Source organism: Ixodes scapularis, unplaced genomic scaffold (assembly GCF_016920785.2).
Source record: "Ixodes scapularis isolate PalLabHiFi unplaced genomic scaffold, ASM1692078v2 PGA_scaffold6__148_contigs__length_123643588, whole genome shotgun sequence".
Lineage (NCBI taxonomy): Eukaryota > Metazoa > Arthropoda > Arachnida > Ixodida > Ixodidae > Ixodes > Ixodes scapularis.
Window position 1 is genome coordinate 90,851,170 of NW_024609881.1, and position 24,142 is coordinate 90,875,311.

The 24,142-nt window shown below is 46.3% G+C and overlaps 1 protein-coding gene across 1 annotated transcript in view; it reads right to left on the reverse strand.

Annotated features, from left to right (window-relative positions):
* Positions 1-24,142, reverse strand: part of LOC8039051 (brain-specific angiogenesis inhibitor 1-associated protein 2) — a 32,378-nt gene that overhangs the window by 7,102 nt on the left and 1,134 nt on the right. Inside the window, exons 2-8 of the mRNA XM_029970617.2 lie at positions 13,193-13,264; positions 12,218-12,349; positions 11,219-11,284; positions 6,049-6,135; positions 5,152-5,262; positions 2,928-3,201; positions 538-727 (exon numbers count right to left, since the gene is read on the reverse strand). Of these exons, the coding sequence (XP_029826477.2) occupies positions 538-727; positions 2,928-3,201; positions 5,152-5,262; positions 6,049-6,135; positions 11,219-11,284; positions 12,218-12,349; positions 13,193-13,264 (932 nt within the window). The remainder of the gene's footprint in view (positions 1-537; positions 728-2,927; positions 3,202-5,151; positions 5,263-6,048; positions 6,136-11,218; positions 11,285-12,217; positions 12,350-13,192; positions 13,265-24,142) is intronic.

The window sequence follows — 24,142 nt, forward strand, 5'->3', positions numbered from 1 at the left end:
GTGAAATGAACCGCATTCAAGTACGTGAAGCAGCATGTAAAGTTATATCTGGGGAAGGTCCCGTTAATCGAGAACTAGAGAGAACAACAGGCAAGGCTTACGTCTGCTGAGCGGGATCGACTTTCTCTCTACGGAGCCGGTCACGTGACCAGAAAATCCCTCTTGTGGGTGACCACATGTGGGTGACTTAACCACCTGCCTGGAGAGGTACCCACATTCATCAACAAACCGGCCTAAAAAAAGTTTTTTTTTTTTTGGTTTTGAAGAATCAAATTTTCTCAGTGGGACGTCACTGTCAGGAGGTCTCAGCTAAAGCGAGAACGGAGAACACCAGCTCACCTGGTGTTCTCCGTTCTCGCTTTAGCTGAGACCGCAGCCAATGCCAAAAACACGAGAGCTCGATGTCGCTGCTTTGAAGCAAACTTCCGCAGAATGAGCGCTCCATCTAGAAATGCATGTCACAAAGTTGCAGCAGCGCAGACTAGCTCGCGCTTGTAGCTAACAGAGTATCGAAGTGTTCCACCAAGCCGGGCAGACCTGTTGTTCCGCAGATTGACGCCGTACTGCCACCCGCCGTTGCGCGATCCCACGAGGACGATGACGTCACCCTCGTGGAAGCTCAGCTGGTGTTCTCCGCTCGACAGGTAGGAGTAGAGGGCCCGAACCCGGGGTCTGTCTGCCGGACCCAGCTCGGGGCTCAGACTGCCTTTGGTCCTCGTAGGATTCACTGTATAAGAACCAAAGAACACGTGCTCGCGCGCAAGTCCCAACTTAGAGCTTAGCCTTCCGACCTCGGTGATTCTCCGGCTAGAGTGCGCTAGCTACAGGGTGTTTCAGCGAACTTGTGCCCAGACTGAGGGAGAGGAGGAGGCGAGAGCGCGCGGATACGTCAGAACGGCGAGCTCTGGTTGGAGCAGTTAGAGGGTAAGCCTAAAGCTAACTGCCTTTGTCTCCACTGCACTCCTCGAACGCGTTAGTACGCGGAGCACCGGCGTCCGGCTTTTGGGTCCCACATTTGAACGCGTTCGACGAGTACAGTAAAGACAAAGGTAGCTCACTTTAGGTCTACCCACTAATGGTTCCAACCAGAGCACGACGTTCTGGCATCTCTGCGCGCTCTCGCCTCCTTCTCTCCCTTATTTTGTCGGTGCATAAAGCTGCTGTCCGCAGCGCGTGTCGAGTACCAACACAGCGCATTGTTTACAGTCATAATGAGCGAGTTAAGGTGCTTCTTGCGATGTTCCAAAATGGCTAATTAACGCAGATTAACTATCATGCTTCTTATTAATTTGTGAAGAAACCGTTCAATACAAAAGTTTTCGAGCGTGTCGAGAAACATCCTCTTGTGTCATTTCCGTCAATGCAGCCTTCGTGTTTTCAATTTTTCCGAGCGTAAAAAAAAAAAAAAAAGACGTGCGAGATATATAGAGTGTTTTTTTTTTTTTATTCTTACACATTTGTTTAAAAAAAAAAAACCGTGAAAGCTACACTAATGCTGTTTTTGTAGAGGTGGGTTATACGGCCAGGCGGACATTATTTGGGTGGCTAATCTTTGCGATAAGTCGGCTAAATAATTAAAAATCGTTAATTAACTTTTTAATTACTGAAGATAAACATATGGTTTCAATTACAAACTTGCTGAGCATCATCGAAGACCCCTAAATCAACAATTTTAGCAGGATATAACGCCGGGGCAGCATTTTAACGTGTTCTGTAAAAACGCTCCCTTTGGACGCGTTTCTAGATTTCGGTTTCCTATCGGAGCGCATCTACGCTCCCGCGGTCCTGCTTCCCGGTGGTCACGGCGTGAAGCCACCTCCTCGCTTCCCTCGTAGAATGGAGGGAAGTACGGCGCACGTGTGCTACGCGCTTCAGCCACTGGGGAGCAGGACCGCGGGCGCGGTGATGCGCTCCGATAAGAAACCGAAATCTAGAAACGCGTCCAAATGGAACGCTTTTACAGAACGGCGTAAAATGCTTCCCCGGCGTTATATCCTTCCAAAAACAGTTGATTTTAGTGGTTTTCGACGATGATCTACAAGTTTCTAATTGAAACCATATGTCTATTTCCATTAATTAAAAATTTAATTAACGAATTTTAATTAATTAGCCGACTTATCGCAGAGATTAGCCACCCACATAATGTCCGCCTGGCTGTATAACCCACCTGCACAAACCGCATTAGTGTAGCTTTCCCGGCTTTTTTTAAACAAATGTGTAAGAATAAAAAAAAAAAAAAAAAAAAAACCCTGTATATATAAAAAGAAAAGATTCCACGGGACTGACACCGGCATTGCAGTTCGTTAGCGGGTAGTCACGTGTTCTTTTTTTTTCATATTACGCTTTATGTGAATTTTTGACGAGATCAAAGCAATACTCGCATACTTGTAACCTTCGCGACTGCGCGCGGAGGGGTTTACCTGCAAATGAATATTTCTCAATTGTCGAGTATAAGATGGTGAAGCAGTCAACATGACCAGAATTTCGGTCTCGTGCGTGCTGTACTTGCGGCTTCTGTGCATTTGAGGACTACATGCACTCAAACGTATTTCTCGTGTATATCTCTATCATTACAAAAAAAAAAAAAAAAAAAATGAAAGTACAGGCGGGTTGGTGTGTATTGAACATCAGAGTGGTGTGAAAAAGACAAATAGGTGTAAGAGAGGCAGAAAAACAAAAAAAAACAAAGGCTGACAACGGTTTTTTTTTCTATTCTTTTTGTCTCTCTTAGTATGGTTACTCTTCTACGCACTGGTCTCAGGATTCACTACCATGTTGATCCTAAGATGCTGCCAAGATCGTTCGGGCACCCTATTCTTATGTCGTTGCTGTGGCACCCTTAGGGTTAGCTCCGGGACAAGCTGGTTTACACTCTTAAGGGTGTAAAACGTCTAGCGCGTCGGACTGCGCTAATTAACAGCCCTCACCGTACTCTCCGGAGTCAAGACTGGCCGTGGACGAGGCCAGGTTGAAGTCCGACTTGGCCCTCGAGATGGGCCTGATGAAGGCGGTGGTCTCCACGCCCCCGGAGAGGCTGCGCAGGTCCAGGCAGCTGGCATCCGTGCTTCGAGTCTTGCGGAGCAGGTTGCTGCCCAGCACGCCACCGTACAGGGACGTGCTCTGGCGCAGGGACGACGTCGAAGACTCCGGGTCGGACAGGATGCCCGAACACGCGTACTCGCTGCTGCTGTGCACCGGAAGCTGGGCAAGGAGCGGCGACCCGTTTAGAGCGAAGAACGCTGGCTTCAACACCGAAGAACGCGTGCCAGAGGGTTAGCCTTATCTTTAGACATGTCCTAGTCAAAAGCCAAGGTCACGCTGCTAATACACTCCTACACTGTAACACTGCTAATAGATCATACAAAAGACAGTCTGAGGAGTGTTTTTTTTTTTTTTTCTTGTCTCATGGTCTTGTCATATTGGTGCAAAACTTCCTGCCAACACGTTGGAGACATGCATCTGTACGAAGCAAGCATGCTTTGAAACCAATGTTGAGAAGTGATTTAAGTGCATTGTACTTAAAGTACTACTGCAAGTAGGTTAGAACATTTGTGCTTTACTTGAAGTACATTTATTGAGCATATATCTGCACTTAAAGGGACACTGACAGGGTATTTATGCTCGCCAAGGTTTTTATTTGTACACGACATATGAGAGCCCAGCAACCCAGAACACAATTTAGGCTCGAAATTCGTTTTCTTTCCGCTCGAAAATAGTCGATCGAGAACTGGCCGGTTTGAGTCGCGCTCACCCTCTTCTCCATGGTCACGTGCCGTTTTCAATGGTTTAGACAGAACCACCAAAGACAATCAAAGTCGCCGGTCATCGAAGGCACACACTCAGTACTAAAAATAGACAAAAATATGATACCCATTTTTGGTGGCTTCTAAAAAGCTGCAAATACATTAACTTAAAAAAAAAAAAAAGTTTGCACAGTTACGTGATTTTAGGTATCTTTCTCCTCCTTTGTATTTTTTCTTCCTTCCCAGTCCAGTTACGGTTTCGGTTTCGAGCAGTTCCGGTTTGTGACTTCATTAAAATGTACGTGACACTGCGGCAAAATATTGATTGGGTGGGCTTCTGACACCATATTAAATCGCCTGGCAAGAAAAAAAAGTTGGTGGGTTGTCAGTGTTCCTTTAAAGTATTTAGTCGAGTACTTTCCTCCGGGGCAAGTACGCCTCCCGACTTCGAAGTGCATTCTCCGAATTCGGACTCGTTGTTTAATAAAATTATGCTCTATCAGTCCTGAAGAAATTTCTACTCCAACCGGAAACGCGAGAAGACGACGTATCCCCCATCTGGTCATTTTTCCGAGCGAATTAGTTGCGGCTAGAAGACCGATGCAAGTAAGCGCTTTATTAGTTGATTGTGTGAAACAGCTCATCAGCGAGAGTAAAACAACTACTTCGTGGCCACTTGACTCAATCCAATATTCGCCGTCCTTTCCGAAAATAACTGATGCACCCACGATTACAATACGTATACCCGTTAACACACACACACACACACACACGCACGCACGCACGCACGCACGCACGCACGCACGCACGCACGCACGCACGCACGCACGCACGCACGCACGCACGCACGCACGCACGCACGCACGCACTATAAGAAAATGAAAGGGGCATCATAAAAGATTGTGTTAAAAGTACTTGTACTTTACTTAGAAAGTACATCGTATTTAAACTACTTTACTTCAAGTACAATTGCGCCCGGTGTACTTACTACATTACTTGGGGCACCACGTAACCTCTCATTTCAATTCAAGTACATTTTGTAGATGTAATTTACCCAACACTGCTTTGAACACGCTTGAGGCGCGCCCGAAGGTAATTCTGTCATCATGTCTGTACCGAGCACCGTGTCAGCAAGTTGTCTGCTTCTTTTGCAGGGGTTATGGTGACGTCAAAACGCCGAGCTCTGATTGGCTCTATCCTTCAATCAGAAGAGCCAATCAGAGTTGGCGTCTTTCTGACGTCACCACCACCCCTGCAAAAGAAGCAGACGACCTTGCGCTTCGCATAGGATGTTGAAAGGCAGTTAACCCTTCGCCAAGTAATGCTGAAACGGAGTAGATACACACGTAGCTGTACGCGCTACTGATGCGGGAACGCAGTATTCTCTGTCGAGGATTATGCAACTCACCCTGAATTCAGGGACGTCCCTGAAGATCTTGCCGATGGACTCAGGTAGGGTCTCGCGCGTTCTGACGATGTCTAACCAGCCTTCCACGTTGTGCTGGAGCAGCGCGTGGCCCTGTCCACGTTATGAGGGTAGAACGAAGGCGACACATCACCAAATTTGGTTTACTGCATAAAATTTAAAAAAAGTTTAGACGGATAATATCGGATACGCGTGCCGTGAGAAAATAATAGAAAGTAGGCTTTTGTTGCGGAACCGGGAAATACGCGTTTTCAGGCGATCAGCATAGCATTACAGTGATTTCTTGTTGAAGTTTTAAGCAGAAAGTGCTGTCGTCGCTTCGCTTTCTGGATAGAGAAGACGTGTACATCATACGGTGTTGTATGGAACGGCGTTCCAAGGAACAATGTTCTTGGAACACGTTTCCTTTAAGAGGAACGGTGGAGCGCTGCCGTTCAATTTTTGCGTCAGTTAAACTGGAACGATAACTGCTCACGTTTTCGAAGGAACGGCAGAAAGAACGGTGTTGTTTTTTGCAATTTTACCCAAATTTAGTAGGAATTTAGGCTGTTTATTAGAGAGTATTTTGACATCCGACTACGGGGAAGTGTCCGAGAGACGGTCGAAAACAAAGAACTGGAACAAAGTGCGATCGTGGCTAGCGACACCTGGATATTTTCACTTGCTCGCTTTATTTTGTCAACTATCCAGAGCAATAATTAATAAAAATATGCATATATATAGCTTTAATATAACGAGCCGTTCTTATCTCAAAAGTAACGGAAACGCGTTTCTTCTGAGCAACTGGAACTGCGTAACGGGAATCGTTCCAAGGTTGGGAAAGAACGAGGAACGGAGCTTTCGTTCCTGTTTTAGGAGACAACACTGACGCCACCTTACCTTAGCGGTGTAAGCCAGGTAATGTTTGACTAGGGAACATTGCCTCTCCAGGACGAACCCAAAGCGGCGCCTTTCTTGTGTAATTGCCTACGAGAAAAAAGACGAAAAAAAAAAGAAAGCCGTTTACAACTCTCTAACGCCGAATTAGAGCGCTGCTCTTGAGGAGGAGGAGGAGGGAAGGGTACTGAGGGTCACGTGTTCTCAGGGGGGTCACGTGACCTCCGGGGGGGGGGGGGGTCACGTGACCTCGGGGGGAGGGGCACGTAACCTCGAGGGGGGGGGGGGGGGGGGCTCACGTGACCTCACGGTTACGCCGACGGCGACGCGCCGACGCCGCTCAAGCCGGAAACGGGCGCCTAAGAGCTGCGCTCTAAAAAAAAAAACACGATTCGCGTTGACGAAATGAGTAACTCGACAGCATTTGCACCGTCACAGGTATTGTTCCCAGTTTTATTTTCCCCATTTTTCGGTATATGCAAGGCTCAAAATTATTCTTGTACTCCCCCCCCCCCCCCCTTAAAATAATAAATTATAATTATACCGACTCAAGTAACCATATTCTATCAGATTGTTTGATTAAATCACACATGACAGTAATGGAACGTGAAGAACTACCGGAAGCAGTGCTCTGTTTAGTTTTTGGGTCACATGTTTATTGTCGGTCGTTGTTTCATTTTATACGCTGTATGCTAATAGAGGCGAAAGTGTAGCACTTTGTTTGACAAGTAGTCGTTCAGGTTTTTCTTTGTGCTTCCGCGCGTAGTGAAAGACACTGTCTGTTTCTTCTTTTCTTTTGTTTTTGTTGGCGGAAACTTATAGAAAAAGTTGATCCCTCAGAAATTCAGGTTGAATAGTACCTTGAATTTTATCATAAATCTAATTATCCGCCCAAGTCTACGATACAGAACTAATAAAGCAATGACAAAATTATTCTAAATTTAGTCGATTATAGTACTTGTAGAAAAAAGCAAACTAACAGAAGGAATAAAAAAATAGAAGGAAACAAAGATTTAGAGAGGGAAAAAAGATAAAGTCAAAACTCAGAAAAAACAAAACAAGGGATGGTAGACACAGCAAGCAGTAAAAGTGACGACATAGATAGAAATAAACAGGTCCCAGCAAAATACAAGATAGAGAGAGGGAAAAAAAGAAATGAAAGAGGTTCAAGGTTACGACACTAAGAATAATTAAAAGCTAATAAAGCGAAGGAGGGAAATTGGGATATAAAGACGAACAGGTTAAAGAGAAACACTTGTAGCAGGGAAGGAGACTGAATTCGTCTGCTGAACGAGGACAGCCAAATCGCCATGGCCATTGGGGCTACGTGACAAAAGGAACAAAAGCCAGAAAGGGGAAAAAAAAAGGTTGCAGACGATAAAGTTCGGGACAGCGTTCTAGAGAAGGGAAAGGGTAAACTAGGGCAGCAGTGAAAGAGTAGGTGCGAAGGAAAGCGCACGGAGGCGCTACAAGGCGACCTGTCCTGGCGGCGTGGCTAATTTATAACGCTTAGAGTCGCCACATCTCGGCCAAACACGGAGTGCGCGAGAAACGGCGAGAGCACTGTACTCTTCGCCGGCCGTCGTCGGCGTCGGTCGCTTGTGCCGGTCGGACAATTTAACGGCCGACTCGTCGCGCTTAATGGACTGCAGCGGCAACGGATGAAACTAATCGAGGGTGCTGGGGGGACACGTTCTCAAGAAGGCCGAATCGCGCTACTGGCGGTCCTCGTGGGAATGTGCGCGCGCGCGGACTTACTTTTTTTTATGAAACCTTGTTCTTTTTTCTTCCTTTTTGGTTTGGCTTTTCTTTTTCTTATCCCTTGTGTATTCAGATAGTTTGTGTAGGCGCGTGACTTTGACCGGCTATTCAATAATTCTCGTTCCAGATGGTCGTTTCGTTCGCGACGGTGTGATTGTTTGGCTTTTTCGTCGTTCACGCAGCTATGGTATTTCTGTTTTTAAGATATGAAACATGGAATTACTGTGTACCGATGGTACACTCTAACTCTTGCATCTTTGCTCGTTGTCACTTGGAGGAGGCGAACGCGAGCGCAAGCAGCCGGGGCTATCTATGTATTACTAGGTTAGATCCCGAACGACTAGGCATAGTTCCTCACCTGATCTGACTGGGCAGATCGTAACTAGGATTCCGTGTTTTCGTAGTTAATTTCTCGTGAAATTGAGAAGGTGTTTTATGAATTTCTTTCTGTTGCTGAAAATTCGGGGTTTAATGGAGTTTATTCTTGTTAGATTCCCAATTCTCGTGAATTCAGAGTTCATTTTACTGCGTTTGCAATAAAAATAAAAACAAAGTAAAATGCATAATGTTCGAGTACCAAGTTGTCGTTGAAGGAACCTTGACGAGCTGAAAGGCCCTTTTGAGGTTTCAAAGGAAACTGGAGTGGCGCCTTCTCAGGTCCACTGACCCTATGCGCTTATAAAGTTTATTTGTAAAACACCGCATTGTTTGCTTCTCACTTTGCCGTTTTGACCTCGAAATACGGAGTTTTTCGGATTATTCCGCATTGACAGAAAATGCATTGGCGAGTGTCTTTCGGATTTTTTTTTCGAATTTATGCGAAAACACGGAACCTTATTTATGGCCATGGGTAGGACTCCGTGTTTTCTGAGTTTACTTTTTTTGTGAAACTCGGAGGGTGTTTTCCGGAATAGATTTTTCGCTGGTTTATCGAAGTTTATTTTTGTTAATTTTTTTAATTTTCCGAAATTCATTTTTTTTTCTTCTATTCTTAAATAAATAATTCCCGGACAAAAACTTACACTGAATTCATAGAAAAAGATTACCGGTATCGAAATATATTTCTGCAGCTGCATTTAGCATTGGCGCCCTTGTGATCGGCAACATTAACTGTCAAACGACAAATCTTCGCAAGTGTTACTTCAATAAACGTCAGTACTTTGAAATAGCCAAACTCTTGGACGCGTACAACCTTCAGCTGCTCTCCCCATCTTGTGAAATGTACTAACTCACATCTTTAATTGTTATATATATATAAATCACAACTCTTTTTTTTTTTGCTTTAGAAGCACAAATAGCATGCTCCAAACTGGAAAGCTTTTGTCGAGGTCCATAAGTACGTTGGCCCATTGTATTGAACCTACCTTGACGAGAGAAAAACAAACAAACAAACAAAAACTCTAAGATAAAAAACAAAACAAAAAACAACGGAAGTGACTTATTTTTTAGGACCACCAACATTATGCTTTGGCAAAATTTATTCGTAAAATACCGTCTTTTTTTATGCCATCGTGACCTTGAAATTCGGAGTTATTCGTATAAATCAGAATTGCCGAAACTTTTACCGGCCAGTGCTTTTCGGAGTTTATCGGATTTATCCGAAAACACGGAACTCCAATCATAACGAACCAACGCATAGTGCAGCAGGCATATATAACGTCACGACCAGGTCGCACACCATCCAATAGATAACATAGCGGGTGCGATAAACCTTTCCTCACGTGGTGGTTTGGGTGCGTGCACCGTATTCGCACCTTCAGAAATGAAGAGTGTAGTACTTACACCCCTTGTCAGATATGTAACACCGCAAAACTACATTTCGACGTTCAGTCCACTGACGTTGAATGGACGATAACAACTTTTACGAGCGGCTCGATAGCCGTGTGATATAACTTAATAAATAGCTAATTTACGTATCAAAAACAAGAACAACAAAAAATAATCCGAGGTTTTGCAACAAAACCTTGAGTGTTTTTCTGTAGTCTTTAATGCGTACATTACAGGCACGTAGCCAGGATTTTGTTTCGGGGGGGGGGGGGGGGGGGGGGAGAGGAGGCCCCAGCAAAATGGAAGATTTCGGGGGGGGGGGGGGGAAGCATGGCGCCCCCCCCCCCCCCCCCCCCTTTGGCTACGTGCCTGGTAGATTATATTGTCACAGATGACAATTGATGAGGCGACGAATGGCTGAAGCAAACTGAACGTTTAATGGGACGAAGTCGTGCCCAAAGCAAAATAGAAGAAGACTAGCGTCGCAGGCGTCGATGTCGGCGAAACAGCAGGATCGAGCGCTGGGGTGAGAGGGGTGTAAGTATTAGACCCCCTATTTCTGAGAGTGCGAAGCCACGCAAAGCTCCCCTAACCAAGTACAGGGCGTCCCCCCAGAAATGTACAGATATCTATCGTTTTACCTCAAGAAATAAAAGACGCTTCGCCGAACGCTCATTCTCCGCCAAAGTGTAGCTCTTGCTGTTCGAACCAGACGCCAAAGTTTCAGAACAAGCCGTGATCGCATGTAAACGTGGCGAGTTATTTTCTGAAATGTTCAGTGGGAGAATGGCAGCCGACGGGGCCCTTAAAGGGATGGTGAACCGAAATTTGGATTTTAAAAAAACAATGCAGGAAATGTAGGCGGGACGCTACAATCCCTACACCACTACTCCTAAGGCGATATCTCGAATGGATGGCCGTATTTTTGGACAAAGATGTCGAGATTGAACCAGGCCGACGAGGCGCGTGACGTCAATATACCGAGTTTCCTCCTCTCTTCGCTTCGCTCCCTCAAGGCCGCGAGGCGGAGAAGACGCGGGCCGTTCCCTCTCTTTCTCGGAGAAACATGACGACATCATCTCTGTCAAATGCGCCTCCTTTTCTTGAAAAATTGGTCATCCGTTCGAGATATCTCTGTATGAGTGATGTTTTGGTGTTCGTAGCATCCCGTTGCACGCTTTTACCGCGTGTTTTGAGGAATCGAAATTTCGGTTCAGCATCCCTTTAAATACATGGAGCTGAAAGGCGCCCGTTACCAAGGACGGGCCTCATTTTCCCAGTGCCATTTTCAGAAAATTACTTTTAACATTCGATTAGGATAACGGTTTGGTCTTAAACCTTTGCATCTCTCCGGGATTGTCAATATCTCCCTGGGATTATCAAAATGACCAAGACAAATCTTTTTGCGATAGTTGTTGCTACATTGTGTTTTCCAGCTGTTTTGGCCAGAAGTTGTGATAATTGAGCACAAAGTGCAATGTCTGTCCGCAAAATAATAAGATAAAAAATGGTCAGCATATTAAAGGATACAAAAAAGATTTAAAAAAGGCATATGTGAGCGTTATAGGAAACTTATCAGAACTCGCGAATTATAATTTGAAGCTCACCCAGATTTTAACGTTGTTCAACTCAGTTGCACGCTCACCTGTTTCAAGCTGCTTTCGCAAAAGCCATCCAGTTTTCCCTTCTCTTCTTCGAGTGCCTGCATTTGCTGCGGAAAGGGAAGGGGGAGAGTCATGTGATTCCTGCGTGGCGTGCCGCACACTGCGTCAAAGTGTGCACCTTGAGTTTCGCCAGCATGCGAGGAATTTGCGTCAACGTTGCGCCAAAACCTAATCTCCTTCACAACACTGCTTTCCAAACCTAATCATCGAGGCTTTGTTACACTGTTGAATCTTTACGGTCGGCCTGCGCGGATTTTCGGAGCTTCCCCGGTTACCGATTCGAATAACGCACTCCTTCGTGTCAAGCACTGTCGGTGATGATGGATCGTTGTTTGGGGAAAGTTAGAAGGCTACGGTTCGTTGAGTGCGCTTCTCACTGCGTACTGGTGCACTGCCGGAAAGTAACGCGCACGGATCCGTGGCCTCCGCGATTCTTTATATACATATATCGCTTCGTCAGATCGCATTCATGTGTTTAGAGAAACCAAAGTTGTAAACGCTTAGAACGAGTCTTGTTAAGCATTGACGCTCACACACCCAGCAAAGGGATATCGCGCAATAAACATAAATAGGTAAACATAATTAAACCTTAAAGAAAGAGCCTAGTTATGACGTAACGACCAAGCATTTATTTCGTTAATCATATCAAAATCAAAAAAAGAATAACACAGATAGAAAAAAAAAATAACGCAATATATACCCTTTTTAAAAGTCAATCGAACAATATTGGCGTCGCCATTTGTCGGGCACGAAGCGTTTGATTATAACTGAGTTTACCCCGAACTCTGAGGCTGTACCTCGTGTCCAATACATGCTCAGAGTATGTGCCCGAACAATGGCGGGCTGGTGTAATTGGCGCAGCAACCACGAGGTGGCGCGTGCCCTTTCGAAAAAGGGTCTGTTGTGGAGACTGATTTGCAAAGAGGACAGATTGGTCGTTACACTCTCCCCGTAGACAGGGGTTATCACGGGTGACTTACCTTGATTTCCTTATCGACGTTACCACCCCGACTAGATCTGTTTTTCTTTCTCTGCTTCTTGATTACGGATGCGACCTTGAGGTAAGCCTCCTGATGCGTCTTGTTCTGCTGCAGAAACCTTTTCTGCTCACTCTGCCACGTAAAAAAAGAGAGAGAGAAAAAAAGTAATTAAGAGTGTAAAGGGCTACCGAACGACAACAATGAAGTTTCTGTACGGGGGGGTATTGTTGGTCATTGTTGGCAGCGCATGCGCAAAACTATAATCATTGACAAATTAAGAATCGCAGAGCGTACAACAAGCGGATCATCTGCTGTAAAACAAGCCGGAAGAATCGGCGCCGGCACATATATCAAGCTCAGACTTTCACCCAATGTGCAGTGAGCGGGTCAGTCTTACTGTATCAAATTTCAAAGCGCAATTCTCTTCCTGTAAAAAAAAAGAAAAAAAAAGGAGGGCAACACGCTTTTTAAAGTCAACGCTGCAGGCTCGTTCGCAGACGACCAAGTTAGTGACGCCAGTTACTTATGGCGCCATCTTCCGACAGGCGCAGCGAGTGGACGACGCGCTGTGTTGTCTGCCCGCTGCGCCTATCGAAAGATGGCGCCACAACGCCACAAGTAAATAACGCTGCACACTCGGTCGTCTGCGAACGCGCTCAACGCCGAGTTTGGAAAGTTTGTTGCTCTAATTTTCTCGCGGGAACGGATCAGCAGGCCTTGACATTTCACGTGGTAAAGCTGACCTGCTCAGTGCACATTCGGTGAAAGTTTGAGGCTTTTTGTTGTAAGCGCCCATTTTTCTGGCTCCTTTTACCGCGGAAGGTTCGCCTGTATTAGTACATTTCATTTGCGAGGATATTGAAGAAGAAACTTGCACCATTGATTCGCTGTTTGCGTGCTCGACAGAAAAGTAGATACGCAGAAAACTTTTTTTCTTTTAAATTTATTTTAAAATATTGAGTTATCTCGACTTACAGCGACGACCTTGGCGTCTTTTTCGATGTTGGACTCCAAGGGAACGATCAGGTCGACGTAGAAGGCTTTCAGCTGGAAGTGTACGAAATAATCAACGATTTAATGATGTCAATGAAAGGAAAACAACAACTTTAATGTAATTTCTCCAATTATGCAAGCGTCAAATTTGAGAGTCACCTAAGCTTCGAATGAATAAGACGCAAGTAGATATAAAGTTGCAATAAAATGAAGCACACATAAAATTGTCATAAAAACGTCTTCAGATTACCAAAAAAAACAAAAACAAGTTGTACCTAGGAAATCTTTGGCGCCAGCTGAACATGCCTAGTCCGCAGATGCGCGAACCGAAAACAGATTTTGAGGTAAAAGTAAAAATATCCTGAATTTAGTTTGCACACATCGTCGAGCGAAGCTGAAAGGCGCTGTGCGATTTTTGTATTTCGCGCGAGTATTGCTTAGAATGAATCACAGACGTTTATAACCTATGAAACATGCGTTAGTTTTTTTTTCCCATGTAATGGGAGTCGTTTGTTCAGCCGGGCCAAAAAACACGGCTCTCCTTTCTCGGAAACGCCATGCGAAAGGTAGCCATATATTAATTACTTTCCACCCGCCTACTCTCCAAGAGAAGGGGCGCAACGGATCTCGGAGACGAAACGGAACGGGCCCTAGCCCAAATCAATTAAATAATTTTTATTTATTTAAACAAACATCAAACGGATTATGAATGTTGAATAGCGAGACTCTGGAACACCCCGACGGAATTTGCTATTTCATCGGCCATTTGTTTGCTTTCAGAACAAAACCTTGCGTAATCGTGGCTCGCCCAGCCGTCTCGCTGGCGTATAGGCATGTTTCTCTTGGCTAGGGGGCGCTGTAGAGTCCACGAGACGCGACCACAAAAGAGGTGCCTCTGGTAGCGTCCGCGAGACGCGAGCATTTCATGCTCGGTAATGGGACCAATAGAGCAGCGGCAAAAGCGTAAATCACAAGGCCTTTTCTGTTAATGATTGGTTCAGTAATGATAGAACACGTGCAGAAACACGACGAAAATCATGTTAGTGCTCTTTCAACGCCGTCTGATTGGTCTTATCAGCTAGTAACGTCGGCTGCGTCAGGACTTCATATGAAGATAAGTATAGCTACGTTCTGCTCTTGTGCAATTATGTTAAAAAAAAAAAGAAGCTTTGTCTGTAATTTTTTTAAAGGCTTAGTTCTCTGGAGAAAGAGCTCTACTTCATCCCACTAACATCTGCGGTGAAGATAAAGGCTTTCGAAAGTGCGTGGCTTTTGAAAGTGCGAGTCCTTGTGCAAACAAAGGCAAAGACTTCTGAGCTAGGCTCACGGGCCTATGCCTTCGCCTTTACTGCAGACATCTGTGAGATTGAGTATAAACTCTTAACACTCGCGCCAGACCACAACCGCCGTTTCTGACTTTCTCTTATTTTACCGAAATACCGAGCCACTGAAACGGTCGTTGACAATCCTTTACAAAGGTCAGTGCTGGGGAGAAGGACACCGTAGAATCTAAAATGGCAATGACCTGGCCTGCTATGGTAATGATGAAGTGAAGTAAACGGAATAAGAGGTAACAAAACCTGAAGGTTGATTCTGACAGCGTCCATTTCTACCGGTCAGTAGTCTGCTTTCAGAAAACCTAGCGCCATATCTCGGCTCGCCGCGTTGTGCTGCGATGCTATTTGCGATTTTGTAGTTGAAACGTCGAGCACGTCCGTAGCTTCCACAATGTTCATCTTATATATCGTAGCTTCCACAATTTTCATCTTATATCTAAAAACAGGTAGAGACGTTGCAACTGCAAAATCACAAGTATATATCAGATCTCATCATTTGAATCTGGTATTACCTCCTGCCACTGGAAGACATATTTTTAAGAACTTAATCTTGACTTATTAAAGGTTTATACACTCCTGGAAGAGGAGATGACATGGCTTTAGACATACATGTCTTACTTGGACGTAGGGGGCACAACAGTCTTGCAATCGTCTGCTTTCAAAAGATATAGCACTATTTGCCGTCTGTGTACCTTGTGTATAATGTTTTCCCAGATCCGAGTCTGGAGTTTGTCAGAGGTGTACGCTTCGCTAGAAAGATGAGGTAATAAAGTTTTAGACTACATATCCTTATTGAGCCTCGGAGGCGCTATATTCCTACTGCTCAAGAAGCCCAAGCATCAAGGAGAATGCTGAAAAAGTAATTCTACGCGCGGCACGCGCTCGCCTTCCCCATATAAAGTACTGGAAGTAAATAACCAAAATAAAACGCTGACGAACGCTGGTGAAAGATGTCATTTGTTCGAGGATTTTGCTTTACAACAGTTACTACTGCAGACGCTAGCACGTGCAGCGCGTGTAACTACACCGCAGCATGCTCCTGGGTGCTTCGGTAAATGAGCAAAAGGTCTATAAAAATTGGGTTGTGTGTGTGTTTATACAGCCTAGAACTTGGTCTGCTTCACAGGGGCGACAAGTCTCCCAGCTGTAGATGAGAAATTTAGCCAGTGCGGTACAACCGCTAGCCTGGGGTCTTTAACGTGCATCACGCAGTAGTGATACACGACCGCACGCCGGTACGATGCTCATCTAGATCGAAACGGGCAGGGGTGGGGCTCGAACCCAGGATCCCTGGGTTCTGCAGCGCGAGCTTTCGCTCCACGTGCTCCGAGCTTGTGTGCGCTAGACCACTCGGCCGAATGGCAATCGTCTGCCTTCAGAAAATCATCCCCTTTTTGGCTCGTCCAACTTGTGGACAAAACAGAATTTGCATCGGTGACTATTATGCAATATAGTTTCCCTAGAACACTGTATTCATTTTTTTTTTCGACGGTTTTCTCGTCTTTAGAAGGGCGGGATAACAAGGTTTTAGGCTACATGCGATCCCTACCTTATTTCTGAGGGGCTGACGGCCTCCTAACCCTAACCGGAAAATACCGACGCTGCGAGCGATTCTACTGCAACGTCGTCATCAATCATGCAACGCCGATCCCTTCCCAAGCGACCCGTGATCCCCCACGAAACTAACCGAGCCGTCGACTCGGCGGAATTCGACGTCGCTCCACGAAGTATGCCACTCGAAGTCCCCGGCGTCGAAATGGGGTCCATCTAAGCCTAATTAACGACCGCCGGTGGCACTGGGAGCGCGCACTTCAGCCCGGGCATCCACTGTCGCGACTCATTTTCCTTGCGAGGTACAGCGCATCCGCGGAGTCGGCACTGTTCAAACAGCCATATAAATTCCCAATGCGCAAAAAAAGAGACAAAGAAGTGTTTACAAAAAAGAAAAACAAGACTGCTTTTTTAATTAAAAAAAAAAGAAAAGCTAAACGCATCGTCAAGCGCTCAGCTTCAGCCCAAATTTAGCGCTTGTGCTCCGAACCAGATGGCAACATTTCAGAACGAACCGCCATCTTATTTAAAAGGTTAGTGTTGTGTGAATATTCGAACTTTTGTATAGTATTTTCGACTTTTTGCTATTCGACATCTGGTTCGAAGTGAACTGCGATATTCGTACTTTCTAAAGTGTTGATCGCGGCGGGTTGATACCGTAGAGTGCGCTTATAGCGGAGAAGTGCAAGGTTGGAAACAACCTTCACGAGTTCGGCTGAATTTTCGTTTCAGCACGGTGTACGGTAGTGTAAGACTCGGGGAAACTCCTCGATATTCGATTCGAAAACATTCGGCCAAAATCACTGTTCGCTTCGACGTCTTTCGGGACTCAAAATCCACTATTCGAACATGCCTACAAGAGTTAGAAGCGATTTTTGGAAATGTTCAACGGGAAAACAGTGGCCGAAAAAGCCCAGGAATACATGAGCTTCTTTGGTTTAAACGGAGCCAACTACCGAGAGTCTTCCAATTGAAAGTTTGCGAAAATCACTCCCTTTAAATAAGCTAAAGGTTAGTTCTGAAACATCGACAGAAGCTCGGTGAGACGTGAAACTGGACATACGTTATTATCTAAAAAAAAAAAGAAAGGCATTCTGGGCTTTGAATTGAGCAGGGTGAGACATCATGCTGAGTGTCACAGCAGATAATATTTTTTATTTTTCCTTATATCTTGAGCTTCGTCATTCACCCTTCTCGCTCCTTAGATTGCGGCGATAGCATCCCCCGAGGGCTTTACAGAAAAGTAGAGGTTTTAGATGGGTGTGTGTCCTTCGGTGCATCCGTGGTGTGTCTCCCAAGCAGACCTTCCGCAGTAAACCGAGCCGGAAAAACAGGCGCCTGCTCATAGAAAGTTCAAACTGTCACAGAATGTGTACTGCACATGTAATTTTTTTTTCCTCGTGAAGTTTCAAAGTGGAGCTCTCTTTACGTAAAAAAATGAGGGCAAAGAAAACTTGCCAAAATCAAGGTTGGCCGTGTTTGCAGACGACCCAGTTTGCGACGATATTTACTTGTGGCGCCATCTCCCGGTAGGAGCAGCAAGCAGACAACGCACTCTGTTGTCTGCCCGCAGCGCCTATCGGGAGATGGCGTCACAAGTCAATAGCGTTGCCAACCAGGCTGCCTAAGAGCGCGTCCAATGTTAACTTCGGCAAGTTCGTCATTTCTTTTTACAGGAATAGAAGTAGGCCTTAATATTTCACACGGTGGAACTTACTGGTTCAGTGCATATTCGGTGAAAACTTTAGATTTTTATGTGGAGTCGCGTATTTTTGCCGGTGCGTTTTCCGGCGGAAGGTCCGCTTGGGACACCCTTGTAGAGTAGAAAGCATACATAACATTTGCCGTGAGTTGCGGCTTTGACCATACCAATAGTGTCGAAAGTTGATTTCTCGCCATGATGCACTACTTCAAGCGAAGAGAACCACCCCTTTATGCTTGAAAATCGTTAAAAAATATCGGGGAATTTTTGCAACCATGCATATGTACCGCACAAATATTTTAAGTTCTGAATAAAATTTAATTTTTTAGTGCATATTAGCTACGGAAATGTTTTTTTTTATTATTTTATTTGTTCGCGGTATACATCGATATCTTTGTTTTGTTTTGCCCATGCAACATCATCTGATCTACCTGCTGTTTGTGAGAAAAAAATAACCAGGTGTTCTTCCTCATCGCAAAAATAAACTCCGCATCACCGAATGCTGTCTCAGACCAAACGTATCCCTAGCTGTCAGGACCAGGTGCCGAAGTTTCAGAACTTACCCCTACCTCATTCGAAAGTTATAAGCGATTTTCGAAAATTTGAAATGAGAAAATGGGGCCCGCTTCCGGTAGCAGACGCCATTCAACGTAAGGTGAGTCGTCTGCGCGTGCGCCGTGTCGATAGCAGCGCCACCGCACTGTCGTGACGCCAGCCATTTTCTCATTGAACATTGTGCGCTGGCAACTTTTGAATAAGACAACTGCAAGCTCAGAAGCTTTGCGTTCTGGTTGGATTTGCTAGCGCTACACGTTGAACGTAGACCGAATAACGCTCGGCGGTGCGTAGTTTAATTTCGCGGCGAGAAAAACAAACCGCGGTTTTCTTTTCTTCCCAACACCCAGTATAAGCGAATAATTAATCAAACATCCGCTCCTGTGAATATGCCACAATAAAGACACACGCACAAAAATCAAGCACGCATGAAGGGATAAAAAAAGAAATAAGACGCGCTGAGCTTCCCGTGAGAGGTGTTTCCCCCGTATTCCACCAAGTCTTGCGCGGTTGCTGTTAACGCTAACAGCATTATCGTGTGCGAAAAGGCTCCCGCGCGGCAGTCCGCGTTACATATGCAACGCGGCTCTCTAACTCGACGCTTTTACCTGAAGGCCACGCATACTCACACGCACGCGTATACATTTACATTACTCAGCAGCCGGTTAATGTCCCTCCGGTTTGTGTGACAAAACGTTCATTTTACGAAGGCAAACGTCATGCTAGCCATCATTGCGACGCACGAAATGTGGCATTGGTAAATCAGGCTGAGGTTACAATTATGTAACTTATTTATACTCCGGTTGCTTAAACTTTTGCTGTAACTGTCTCTGTCCTCAGAGCTGAGAAAAAGGATTAATGTCATTTCGTTAACTAATTACACATATGACTATATAAACAACTAAATTACACATGTTTTATTAAAAAAAAGTAGCGTGTTCTCGTTCGACCAACTAAAAATGCAATAACTTTTAGTTATTGCAAAAAGAAAAAAAAAATTGTGACGCTCTTTTATGTAACACTGTACAAGGCTTGCACGTGTCATCATTGCACCATGTTGGTGGTCATCCCTATTCCTTCTTGCCGAGAAAAAACATTAACAATTGCTTTGGTTCTACGGTATGCATGCCGCAGAGGACACGCACTCCGCGTCAAGGTCGCAACAATGGCCACTGATGTGACGTCAACGCAAGCCGCGTAATACCAACGTGTCCGTACTCTCGCGTCAGCCAGACTTTACGCGATCTCTACGCCCATATCCCTGGCACGGTTTCCGCGACTACTAAGCGGACTGGACCGCGCGCGTTTATACAGAGCTCCGGCGTATCATGCTTAATGAGGCGCCCGGTGATTAGTCGCCCACCCGAATGACTAATTAGGTTGGATGAGGACGACGTCGCTAGGCCTAAAAATGCTGACCAGCGCAGATCCGCGTGGAGGGTGCGTTATTTTATATTTAAGACGCGCCGGCCGCACGCGCCATACTCTACTCTGCTCATCCCTAAGCCGACAGTGCGATGGACGCTACACGCTCTTGTCGACCAATCGTCTTTCTGGCTTTTGCCACGTGATCAGGCTCCCGCCCGCACCGGCGCGCAAAGAGCGAGCTGTCACGTAGTGAAAGTGAGGCGGTTGGTCGTTCCGGGCGAGCGCGTAGCTCCCGCTGCACTGTTATGTTAAGGTACAAAGGAGTATATTGTAGAGGCTTGGTAAAGCGGCGATGATGATGATGATGGTGTTTGGGTGAGGGTGTAGTTGATGAGGGAGAGGAGGAGGAGGTCGATCTATAAGGCTGCATGCACGGAGTTGACAGCTCGGAGCGAACTCAATTTGGAGTCGCTGAGGGTTCTCCCGCGATTGTATAATTCGATTTGAGCTTTGGATCAGTTTCAGTTCGGAGTGTGCGGTTGCAACCGCGCTGACCGAGCTTGTTCTGGGAAGTGGAAGAAATGGTTCTCGGGTTCTGATGTGACCCACTTTTGGTACGCGTAGTGCTCGCTGACTGTGCCGTCTTTAAGGTGCTTTTCAGTATTAGGGCAACTTTTGTGTTTCTGTCTGTACATTAAAAAAGCGAGGTTATTCGCTTGAAATGAATATAAAGAAATTTCAGAGTTTGGGAAATTGTTTTTCTTACTTTACCTCGTTTATTGCTGTTTTGTTACGTGCCTTTGCGTGCCTTTTCGCCTGCGCGCTTTACGCACATTTTTATTTGCTATTTAAGCCTGATTTCGTTCTCTTTTAATGCGTCTAATTATATGTGAAATACATTTTTAGGTGCCATCAAAGTTCTCAATGTAAATTAACAAAAATATGTTTCTGAAATCGGGAAGGGGCTGAAGGAGGTAAAAATATTTTGAAAACTTGTTTTTATTTATCCTACTTTGAGTTGGGAGTATTTAAACGTAGTACGGAAATGTCTGATGGAGAAAGAAGTTCAGGTTCTTTTTTTTGACTATGTCTATTTCGGATGTTGTAGCCTTCGTGCGTATGGTGCATTTCATCGCCTTCAGGAACCACAAACACGGGCGTGCTTGGCTGTGGATTTGTGTACATTAGAAATGTGTTTAGTCACTCATAAAGCTATTGGATCCTGGAAAAGTAGCGCCAAACTCCCCGTATATGGTCACCATTTTGGTTCATGGAGTGAGCAGTTTTTCCCTGAACTCTCCATTCTTGGTGAGCCTATCTGATGCGCCGGTTCTCACATGCAGCGAAACGCCGATGTGTAGCGCTGCTCACGTGTCGTCAGCTACTTATCGTCTGCCATGAGCAACAACATTGACGGTGCGATACAAAGCTGGTGGACGCTCCCGTCAGCAGGCGCTTCGCGCGAGGTCAGCGCTATGCTTCTAGCGCTCCGCTGCATGTGCGAACAGGCCTTTATAGAGGCTTTACACACGCGCCAGAATACAGTCGCCATTGCTGACCTTCTCTTGTTTTACCGAGATACCGAGCCACTGAAGCGGGTGTTGACGAGCCTCCAGAAAGGCCAATGCTGGGAAGAAGAACACAATGGAATCTAAGATGGCAAAAACCTGGACTGCTATGGTAATGACGAAGCGAAGAAAATAGAATAAGAGGAAACAAAAACTGAAGGTCAGTTATGGCGGCGCAAGCTGGGCGACTGGCCGCCGCCATGTCTCTGCTCGAGTAGGCACGCCCGTGCGATTACGATCTTGCCAAAGCTACGTTCACCCGCGCGTTGCTCGCGCTTGCACGCATGGGGCACCACTTGTGGCGCCATGCTTGCAATCGTCTATAGGAAGTATTCACTGGCGGCCATAGTTGTGTGCGCGACTGCTGGGCGCGTGCTGATGGCGAGCTTCCACAGTTCTTTTGCAACGTGCATTCCACACCATGAGGATTGCCGGTCTTAGCAGCCTATTAATGTGGGCTGGTTCTGAGCGTGCGCTCTAGATAGCACTCACAAATATGGCGCCCAGTGAATACCCCTTATAGAGACGTTTGAGTTTTTGCTATACTTCGTTTCAGCTTCGGTCCAGACGCAGCCGATGCTGCAAGCGCGAGCATGTGGCCCAGAACCGTGCTTGCACTGCACGAGCGCGCGTGCTTGGCAGGGATGCTGAAAGCCCGGAGCTCGCGCTTGTAGCTTTGGCTGCGTCTGCACCGAAGCTGAAACGAAGTATATCCACGGACCGGTGAAACCAGCGCATGCATCTTCCTACCATCACCACATGCGGTGTCGGTGCTTAAAGGCATTGAAAAATGATCATCCTTTTTTGACGACGATGAGGACGATAACAGAAAGCTATATCGGATGACCGCGGCGCTACAATATAAGCCCTGGAAGTGAACGCATCGGGGGTGGCAGCCGTCTACTCCGACTGGGTCACCTCCCGGAGCCGCTGCTCCCACCGAAGTGAGCGAGCGCACCATCAACCGCCAGGGCTTCACCATCCAGAACGTTCATCGATCAGCCAGCCGAAGGTCACCTTGGCTAGCTGGCCTCATCGTGCTTCTTGTATATTACATCATCCAATAATTAGCCTTACTGGAAGTGGCACCACGTCCAGTAATTTACATTGCTTGTTTCTAGGCCAACCGGTACGAGCCTTCGGCCTTTCTGCGAACTCCGGGCTCTCCCGAGACAAATAAATGAAATGAAATGAGATGCGTAAGAAAAGCAATATCACTGCAAGGGATCTGTGGAGATAAGTATGAGTGATAAGCTGATTGCATACACGAGGAACGCTTTCAGCAAGATGACGCTCCATGGCAATTTCGGCACGACTGTGTTAGAACGACCCTTTCGGAGCTTCGAAGATTTGAAAGGGCCAAAATGGCGATCGCCATGGAACTAGAGACCGATCAGCCAATCGGCTTGCGAGATTTTGGTCGTCTGAGTGTTATACTCACTGATCTCCACTAGAGGGGGCTGGATGGCGCATTGAGCAAACAGGTATGAAGCCACCGGAAGTAAGCGGCTTGTCCCGGAAGTGAGCGCTTGGCAGGCTTTGTAACCCTTCTGAGTGCTGGTTCGAAAAGCGTCGAGGGCGCTGTATTTTCGCTTGTTCCCTCAAGAGAGCCTGCTCCTTGCGTAGTAAGAGCACATGCAGACCCGAGAAGTATCATGGGAAGCCATTCAATGTAAACATTTTGAGATTCTAATTGATCGAGTGTGAATATGTCCCAAGTTCAAATGCCTCATTCTCGGGATTTAGTCCAGAACGGGAGTATTATAACCTAAGCAAAGACACAAAAAAGCCGGGACCAAATGTCGATTGAATGCACTAGGAAGCCCAGCACACACCCGACTTCCGGGACAAGCATCGAACTTCCGGTGGCTTCACTTACGCCAGGCTCGGAGAGCAGCTAAGCGCCATCCAGCTCGCTATAGTAGAGATCAGTGGTTTTACTTCGTTCTAGCTTAAATCTAGACGCAGCTGATGCTACAAGCGCGAGCATGGTCCTGACCAGTGCTTGCACTGCACGAGCGCGTGTGCCTGGCAGGGACGCTGGAAGCACGGAGCTCGCTCTTGTAGCTTCTGCTACGCTCATATTTAAAGTGAAACGGTGTATAATATGGCTATGAAACGGAGTATAGTCTGGCTAGAGGAGTCGGTGACCGAGTGGTATATTGCACACCAGCTCAAAGCACGCGGGGCGAAAGCCCGCGCTGCGGAACCCAGGGATCCGGGTTCAATCCCCACCCCTGCCCGTTTCGATCTGGATGAGCATCGTACCGGCTTGCGGTCGTGTATTCCTACTGCGTGATGCACGTTCAAAACGCCCAGGCTAGCGGATGCACTGCACTGGCTAAATTGCTCATCTACAGCTGAAAGTCAAGTCGCCAGTTGAGGCAGACTAACTTCAGGCTGTATAACCATACACAAAAACACCATTATGTTTTGCCCGTCTAGCAGGCAGGGAAGGCAATGGCGCTACTTTCCGAGGATCCAGTAACTTTAGTCAATCACAGAACAAGAACAGCTGAAAGGAGTTCCGGCTCTCCCACCTCCAGCGCGAGCTTTCCACCTTCGATAACGCAACGGCGTCTCGGGAGCTTCGAGCATGCACGTGCAGACAAAGCACGCCAAAGGGCGACGACCGCGTGGTGGGGCGCTAGGCTTCCGAAAGAAAGGCCCCGTCGTTCTCACCCTGCCGGTGATCCCTGAATCTGCTTTATGTCTTCAATAGTTCCACAAAGGGAACAGCTGGGGTATTTGGAGCATTCCATTGAGGTGCATAAGCGACTTGAAACCGTCGATAATAATCCCTGGAGAAGGGGAACAAGGGGGACAAGCACAAATCTGTAATCTCCTTTGT